Source organism: Cucurbita maxima, unplaced genomic scaffold (assembly GCF_002738345.1).
Source record: "Cucurbita maxima cultivar Rimu unplaced genomic scaffold, Cmax_1.0 Cma_Scf00025, whole genome shotgun sequence".
In the NCBI taxonomy this organism is placed as follows: domain Eukaryota; kingdom Viridiplantae; phylum Streptophyta; class Magnoliopsida; order Cucurbitales; family Cucurbitaceae; genus Cucurbita; species Cucurbita maxima.
Genome location: NW_019272041.1, coordinates 2,227,399 through 2,236,051, shown reverse-complemented (window position 1 = coordinate 2,236,051; position 8,653 = coordinate 2,227,399). Strand labels below are relative to the sequence as shown.

The 8,653-nt window shown below is 34.2% G+C and overlaps 1 protein-coding gene across 1 annotated transcript in view; it reads left to right on the top strand.

Annotated features, from left to right (window-relative positions):
- Window positions 1–8,581, top strand: part of LOC111498656 (protein ENHANCED DISEASE RESISTANCE 2) — an 11,781-nt gene extending 3,200 nt beyond the window's left edge. The window contains exons 6-22 of the mRNA XM_023149982.1: window positions 908–975; window positions 1,070–1,186; window positions 1,341–1,381; window positions 1,473–1,573; window positions 2,858–2,953; window positions 3,523–3,587; window positions 3,684–3,755; window positions 3,864–4,019; window positions 4,761–4,996; window positions 5,117–5,156; window positions 5,248–5,402; window positions 5,522–5,623; window positions 6,799–6,843; window positions 6,937–7,077; window positions 7,470–7,565; window positions 7,663–7,764; window positions 8,445–8,581. Of these exons, the coding sequence (XP_023005750.1) occupies window positions 908–975; window positions 1,070–1,186; window positions 1,341–1,381; window positions 1,473–1,573; window positions 2,858–2,953; window positions 3,523–3,587; window positions 3,684–3,755; window positions 3,864–4,019; window positions 4,761–4,996; window positions 5,117–5,156; window positions 5,248–5,402; window positions 5,522–5,623; window positions 6,799–6,843; window positions 6,937–7,077; window positions 7,470–7,565; window positions 7,663–7,764; window positions 8,445–8,555 (1,744 nt within the window). The 3' untranslated portion in view covers window positions 8,556–8,581. The remainder of the gene's footprint in view (window positions 1–907; window positions 976–1,069; window positions 1,187–1,340; window positions 1,382–1,472; window positions 1,574–2,857; window positions 2,954–3,522; window positions 3,588–3,683; window positions 3,756–3,863; window positions 4,020–4,760; window positions 4,997–5,116; window positions 5,157–5,247; window positions 5,403–5,521; window positions 5,624–6,798; window positions 6,844–6,936; window positions 7,078–7,469; window positions 7,566–7,662; window positions 7,765–8,444) is intronic.
- Window positions 8,582–8,653: the final 72 nt, after the last annotated feature.

Sequence of the window (8,653 nt, the reverse complement as noted above, 5' to 3'; positions counted from 1 at the left end):
CCCCCCCCCCCCCCCCCCCAAAAAAAAATTAAAGTAATAATAATAATAATAATTTTGATGTAAGAATTTCTTGTCATATTCTTGATAATATGAATGTGGTTTCTGGTAGTCCTTAAGTAGCGTTGAACTCATTTTACTTATTAAGACAATTCTGTGACTAATTGATGTCCTTTGCATTCTCTCCCCACAATAAGTCTCTAAAATATATTTGCCATTATTATCCATTTGTTATGTTGAAAAAAAGAAAAGATAGAAGAGTTTTTGGCCTTGTTATGGGAATACTTTAGAAATAATGCTGGACTAATAAATTACTATAGTTGGCTTCTACACTTGTTAATTGTGAAACTGAAAGATAAAAATAAGTATGGACTAAATAATGGATAACTGACCATTGTCCCTTTCATTTCCCTTCATTACTTTTGTTCAGTCTACCAGTCATTTCATTTAATTCATCTGAATTAAATTCGCCACTTTCCTTAGCATGTCTCTAGGTCTTGTTTGGATACGAGTTAAGTCATTCATAGTCACAACTTATGATAGTACATTGGAGTATCTCCAGTTGCGAATGCTGTTACTGAGAATAATTAGGATTTCCCTGGCCATTAGAACTGAGGGTCATAAGCTTTACTATTATGATAAGCTTGACTTGATAATTTGATGCTGTATTTGTATAATGTCTTTTCTATTACATAATTTAAATATGTACCACATTAGAAACTTGTTCTCTCTTTGACATTTTCTACTACATTCTTTTATGTGTTTTAACATCCTAAACAGGTTTATTGAGTATTCGTTTTATAAAAAATTTTCCATTTCCTTTTGGAAAATTTTACCAGTTACATGTCTATTTCTGCTCAATGGACATTTTTCGTGAGACATAACTTCTTTATTTCTGAAATGTTACCAGGATCAGTGCACAGGAAGATGAGGACGATACTCATCCAAATTTACTGCGAAGGACAACCATTGGAAATGGTCTGTAAATTATACTTTTCCTTCTCAGTTTTCTTTTCCTTTCATATTTGGGTAACTCATCTCTTTAAATTCATTGTCATGTAATGTGTGGCAGGACCGCCAGAGTCAGTATTTGACTGGACCAGGGAAATAGATTCAGATTTTTCAAATCAGAATGCCAATTGTCAAGCTTTTTCGCGGAAGCATTGGCGTCTAGTTCAGTGCCAAAATGGTCAGCAATTTGTTTTATTTGTGTCATAGTCTGTATATCAAAGTTGGTATAATCGAAGGGTTGCTCGCAGAATTGCATATGAAATTTCATGTTTGTTGTACTATAATGAATTTGACAAATCATTTTGAGGTTTTCTCAATTTGGTTATTGACAGGACTTCGCATATTTGAAGAGCTTGTGGAAGTTGACTACCTGGTGCGTTTTTCCTCTTTATTAACACACATGAGCAGATTTTCTAGTAGATTACTTTGTAGTAAGTACGACCATATATAAATTCTTTTTGTAGCCAAGGAGCTATAGTAGGGCAATGAAAGCTGTTGGTGTAGTGGAGGCTACTTGTGAGGAAATCTTTGAACTTGTCATGAGCATGGATGGAACACGGTTTGAGTAGGTGTTCCCCTTTTCAATTTGAGACACTTGTAGGCTTAGTGTAAAAGTTTTATTTTTTTTATTGATATCTTTCTTTGATGAAAAAATGTTAGCACTTTTAAAATTGATTATAAGTGAAACAATTTTGTATCTAACAAAATACTATACTAAATACATTGAATTCAGATGTTACATAAAAGCTAATTTTATTTTATTTCTTGTGCATGAGCAAATGAGTCTTAACACTTGTATATTGAAGCCTATTCTCTAAGTTGTATTTCTTAGCCTACTATAATTTGTGTGACGAGGTGTGGGTTGCAACTTCACATCCTCTGAATCATCAATCTACTACCATGAAAACAACGATTCAAGAAGCGTGTATTTGGGAATTGGCTTTCAAATCTGCATGGATGGAACTTGGTTCAATTCTTTAAGAATGTACGAGTGGTAAAAAATAAGATCTGGAAGAGAAACTACATGAAAGGCCAACAGTGCAGTATCTTCTTGTTAGAAGAGAAGGGAACATTCCATCCTCAAGATTAAAATCACCTTTTAATAGAATTTCCTGGGACCTGGGTTCCTAAAACCAGAGCCTTATGTTGAAATTTTTAGTGTTTCTATGGGCATTTCTAGTTATAATGAAGCATCCCGAGTAATCCTAGGATCTTGAATACATCCTTGGAATAAATTCAAGCCCAAACAACTAAACAAGTGCTTCCCTCACCCGTTCTCACTCAATCTTTAAACCACCTTTCACTAACAATCACTCTATATATAGTCCTTTACTAACAAACTTTTTAGTTAACGATCAATATTCCCTCATATCCTAATAATACTTCTGAAGTTTATTCTAGTAGTATTCCTAACATATTCCACTATTGAAGATGTCTCAGAAACTTGAAGGATAGCTCCCTTAATTACAGCCCAACAATTTTGGCAAGAACACCATATTTCTTGTACTTTATTCAATGCACCCATATTCCACTATTGAACATATTCCACTATTGAAGATGTCTCAGAAACTTGTAGGATAGCTCCCTTAATTACAGCCCAACAATTTTGGGCAAGAACACCATATTGCTTGTACTTTATTCAATGCACCCATATGTAAAATGCCTTTGAAACGTTAATATCAAGGCTTTCAATTAGCACTTTTCTTTGAAGGATCATCACAACACTAGTTAACGGCCTTGATTATGACAACTAGTGTTTCAAATGTTTATATCAAGGCCCAAGTTGTGGCTTCCTGCAGCCTACTTCAAATGATTGTTCTTCTCATAGTTTTGTTTTTGTATATGGTAGGTGGGACTGCAGTTTCCAATATGGTAGCTTAGTTGAAGAGGTGGACGGACATACGGCAATACTCTACCACAGGCTCCAGCTAGACTGGTTTCCAATGTAATATGCCTCTCAATAGTGTGATTACTATGTTTGCATATCAGAAAAAGCTAGTGTCTATTTGCCAATTTTGCATACAAAGATTTCACATGCATAATTACAATCACATGTAAATTAATCACATTGAAACTTTTATAATAGACACGTTTAAATCCTTGACAATAACCATTCTGTGATGTGATTTCTATGCATTGGTTGCACTTGTTTTATTCTTTCCTATAATCATTATTAACCTGCCAAAGTTGCTTCTGTTATCTAATTATTTCTTGAATGTTTCTCCGTGCATATATTCAACATCCATCTAAAAAACTTCTTGCAAAGCTTATCAATTGTCTGATGAATAAGAGAGAAGTTGCAATTGTTTTCAATCATGATTATCGTTTTTGCACAGAATGTCATAAGTTCTTGCCAATTGTTTCAGAGCATTTCTTTTGGTAAATCAGTCTGCATTACATGCCCTTTGTTGTTTTATGAGAGTAACTATTTTTTATTATAATAAGTTGGGAATGGCGCAAAGTTTTCTCTCTTGGTGTTCCTTTTCCTTTTGTCAGTTTCCCTTTCTGTTACAGGTTTGTATGGCCTCGTGACCTCTGCTATGTGCGTTATTGGCGGCGTAATGATGATGGAAGTTACGGTTAGTATTTGGATGGTCAACTCTTGTTTGTTGTTCTGACTAGCAATGAAATTACCTTTCTAATTTCTAATTTCTAATCCTCTTGGTGTCATGTAGTGGTATTATTTCGCTCAAGGGAGCATGAGAACTGTGGTCCACAACCAGGGCATGTGCGGGCCCATATTGAGAGTGAGTTTTCAAACATTTTCATTTAGGACTGAAAATTTGAAGGATAGAACTATTTGACTATGAGTTCACATATGCCATCTCAACTGCCTTTTCTTCTGATTTTCTAAGGTGGTGGATTCAACATTTCACCTCTGAAACCTCGAAATGGGAAGCCAAGAACTCAAGTGCAGCATCTCATGCAGATTGATCTGAAAGGATGGGGCGTGGGCTACTTGTCCTCATTTCAGCAACATTGTCTCTTGCAAATGTTAAATAGTGTTGCCGGTAGGTTGTTCTTCTAGCTCTTGCTCGCACTAGTAAGTTATAAAACTGCATTGTTACAACCGTGATGTTTAGTTTCTGCAGCTGGCGTGTGTTCAATTATTCGTCTCTTCTATCTTAAGATTTTCAATACGAAGGAAAAAAATTGACAATAAAGAAATGAGATATGTGCTAAGATTTGGTGATGATATTGGAGTTAAATAAAAGAGAAGTTACTTCTCTTTTACTTTATGGTTGGAACTGGGGGATGATGATTGAGAACCAAAATTGTAGGAATTTAATTCTGATATTTTATTTGATTAAGGTTCATAAATTAGATGGTAGAAGATTCTTGGTAATGAATTTTTTTTTTCCTGGCTATTATCTGGTGCATTTGGGAATAAAGAAACAATAGAACTGTAAAGATAAGACTGATGTATTTATACCTGGCAGAAAGTACATCTTCTATCTTTGTAGCTATTTGGTGATAATTCGTTCTTTTGTGTTTTAGATGATGGCTTCCACTTGCCGTCTGTAATGGTTGATAGGGGTTCTATTGCTTATTGAGCTTTATCTCTCTCTTTTTACTCTAAGACTAATATATTGCGGTGGAGATTGACCATTCCAAATTCCATCATGTTCCTAAAGCTTTACGGTATTATCAAAGCAGATTTAGGTGGAATGGGATTGGCGCTAATGGGTGCTATATTACTTCTTTATGGAAATCATGCAGTCTTCTTTTTCTTCTTTTTTTCACTTGGATAGGGCTGCGCGAATGGTTTGCACAAACAGACGAAAGAAATGCTCCTCCGAGAATACCAGTTATGGTAAATATGGCTTCAACTTCAGTTACCACACAGAAGAGCCTGAAAATGCAGGGGTCCAGTGTCCATGCTAGCTCTTCTATCGACCAAATGACTGCTGCAAATAGAAATTCTGTGATGTTGGATGAATATTCTGAAGAAGATGAAGAATTTCAAATACCTGACTGTGAACAAGAGGTACAAGTTGCAGAAGCTTTTACTATTTAATTTTTTAAATAATGAATTATTCTTATAATGATTTTTTATTTATTTTTTATTTTTTATATTTCCCCCTTGTAATAACTGTTTAATGTTTAGGTGTCCCCAAATGAGCAGGAGAATGATGTCAAGAAAGCAGGTAAGTTTTTTGAACATCAGTTTTCTTGCGTTATTGAGGACAAATACTTGCATAGTAGTGCTGATTTAATTTAAATTTTGATGAATATAAGCCTTGGAAGAAGAATCAACAGATCGAATTGATTTCTCCAGTTTCTCGGGAAGTGTAAGGCATGATGATCGCGATGGTTCTCGAGACTGCTGGAGAATTTCTGATGGGAACAACTTCAGAGTTCGTAGCAAGACCTTTTGTTTCGATAAGACTAAGGTTCTTTAAACTTTTTCTGTTGCCTTACTCTAGGATATTCTTCTGGATCTGTTTCCATTTCCTAAAGGTCGATCTTGTTCAGAGAACACTCATGTTCGTGCTTAATGTCGTTTTTGAAGGTTCCAGCTGGGAAGCATTTAATGGATCTGGTTACTGTTGATTGGCTGAAAGACACAAAAAGAATGGACCACGTTGCCAGGCGGCAAGGCTGTGCAGCTCAAGTAAGTTCTTTATAGCTCCAATACTTCATTTTTTCTTTTCTTTTCTTTCCCCCGGCAAAAAAGAAGGCTGGTACTTTTTGGATTACAAATTTACTCACGGAGAGATAGAACTTCTGTCCTATCTATAGGATCAAATTCAAACCAAGTCACACACTCATATTCCTGAAATACAGAAAAAAAAGAAATTTCGCGATCGTACTACCAAAAAAGAGTGGGCTTATAAGCGGAAACCTACCTACTTTAGACTTTACTTTTTATTGAAAAGTTATTTAGAGATTCTTGTGAATTGAATCTAATTGCTTGAAAGAATTATAAATCTCCAAAATAATAGATAGGAATATCGCAAATAGACCCATCGCAACACCCATCAAAAAAAAAAAAAAAAAAGAGGATATTTTGGAAATTATTGCCCATGATAAGCAAAACTAAAAATATTTTTGATTATCAATTGTCCTTTAATTAAATATAAAAAAAAAGGTTCATGTAATTACAGAAGTCCTTACACACCGATATTCGAAGAGACAGAGAACCTAGCAAGGGACGAAACCTCCTCCTAGGACCTCTCAATCCTCTAAAAACCCTATTGTTCCTCTCACCCCATAAGCTTCATAAATTAGCACAAAGCTAGCAAGCGAGAGTGCACGTTCAACAGAAACTCCTCTAACATGGAGCTACAATCTCTAGGCCAGACCCAACTAAGATCGAAGGACTGGAAAAAACAGCTCAAAAACTAAAGATTACACACCTCTATTTAGACTGAAGGTAAGGAATCCAATGACACCAACCAGATCAATACCCAAACTTCAAACCAGACTACAAGATGGAAGAAGGCTGCCAAAAATATCTATAACCCAACTCTTGAAACCGGCTTGTATAACCTGTAATTGAGAAGTTGAGAGGTCAAGTCTTGTGAGTTTGTTTATTCGAAGCTACAACTTTGTCAATCTCACTAGCTACACGGAGGCTAGCATGACTTCCAAAGTTATGGTCACGGGAGGTTAGGTCATAGGCACCTCCTGATCAGGTGCCGAGCCTTGCGGCAACTCAAAAAATTAAACAAGAGAGGGCAACTCAAAAAATTAAACAAGAGAGCAAATATTACTCAATTTCTATCTTTAAGTTATATACACACCATTTATTGGGTTAAACTTTTCATACTTTTTTCGTTTCTTTAGGTCGCTTCAGAAAAAGGTCTTTTCTCTATCGTCATAAATGTGCAAGTAAGTTCTATCTTCATTTGAATTCAAAGAGGAAACATTCAGTAGTATGATGAGTTTTTTGATGGTCAAGATAAGACAATGCTGTTTGTTTAGGTACCGGGTTCGACGCACTACAGTATGGTATTTTATTTTGTGACGAAGGAACTAACTCCTGGATCGCTTTTGCAACGTTTTGTTGATGGCGATGATGAATTCCGCAACAGTAGGTTAAAACTCATTCCATCAGTGCCCAAGGTATATATATATCTTCATCATGGAATGCGCAGGTCAAAATTTCAAATTTTCATGGAACCTAGCAGCAGATTTTTCTGAACAAAAAACTAAGTTTTTTTAGATTTTAGGAATTTCCAAACCATTTTTATTATATGATCAAACACCGTTAAAATGTTGAAAAATAATCATCCTCTCAAACTATATATATATTTTTTTTATTAATCAATTCTTCTCCTTGGCGTCTCCCAATGATACTTTCTTTTCTCTTTTCTATTATTCATCCATCAATAATTTATAGCTGGCGTTTTAAATTTTTTCCCCTTGTATTTGAATGTTTTCAAAGATATTATAAGACTCCATTTTTTATTTTATTTTATTTTGTTAACTAAAAATATGAAGGAAAAAAAATACAGGGTTCATGGATTGTTCGGCAAAGTGTTGGGAGCACTCCATGCTTATTGGGAAAAGCAGTTGATTGCAACTATATTCGAGGCCCCAAGTATTTAGAAGTATGAAACCATTAATAATATACTTCGTCAGTAGAGATGCTATTTTTTCGATCACATAAATAATATTCTGATAACCCCTTGGTTGGTTCTTGCGCAGGTGGATGTTGATATTGGCTCTTCGACAGTTGCTAATGGAGTTTTGGGACTTGTCATTGGTGTGATTACAACATTGGTGGTTGACATGGCTTTCCTCATACAGGTTTGTTTTCAAAACTTTGCAAACGTTCATTCAGTGCCCCTTACCTTTGCACCATCGGAGTTATGTTTGATACTAAAGTAACCGTACGGCCCAATCAACGGTTATTTGTTTTTAAAAAATTTAACCCAACATGATCACGTGTTTGATAACAAAAATTTGGCTTTTTTTTTTTTTAATTTTTTTTTATGATTATAAGATTAAATATTCAACTATAATTTTCAAATTGTTATATTGGCGATATACGTAAAATATTATTGAATTTATTTATTAAAAATTCTTTGATAGGAATATTTAAATATATATATATATATATATATATATATATATATATGAAAAAAATGTGGTGAAATTCTTTTTGAAGAACTTGATCCCCACAAATTTCTAGAAAATTTCTGTTGCTAACAATTTTAATAGATGGGTAAGTTTATTGAATATTTTAGAAACAAATTTTATTGAGAAAATTTAGAAATGAAATGAAATGAATGAGAGAGATTAGAGAAAAGTTGGTGTTAGACAAAAAGGGAAACATGTTTTTAGAAACTTGAAAGTATTTTAAAATTTACGTACAATGCTAAAAATGTTTTTACCAAAATTAAAATAATTAATGAAGAAAAGAAAAAAGGGTAGATATGATTTTTGAAAGCAGATTTTTAATTTGAAATTTTGGTCAAAAAATGTAGGGAAATACAACAGAAGAATTACCAGAGCGATTACTTGGAGCAGTGCGAATGTCACATATTCAGCTCTCCTCTGCCAAACCCGCTAACTTGGATTCTTATCCATCTGATTGATTCATTTTCAACGAATTGCTTCTGCTTCTGCTTCTACACACGAACATCATTTCTCCTTTTTTTTTTTTTTTTTTTTTTTTTTTTTTTTTTTTTTTTTT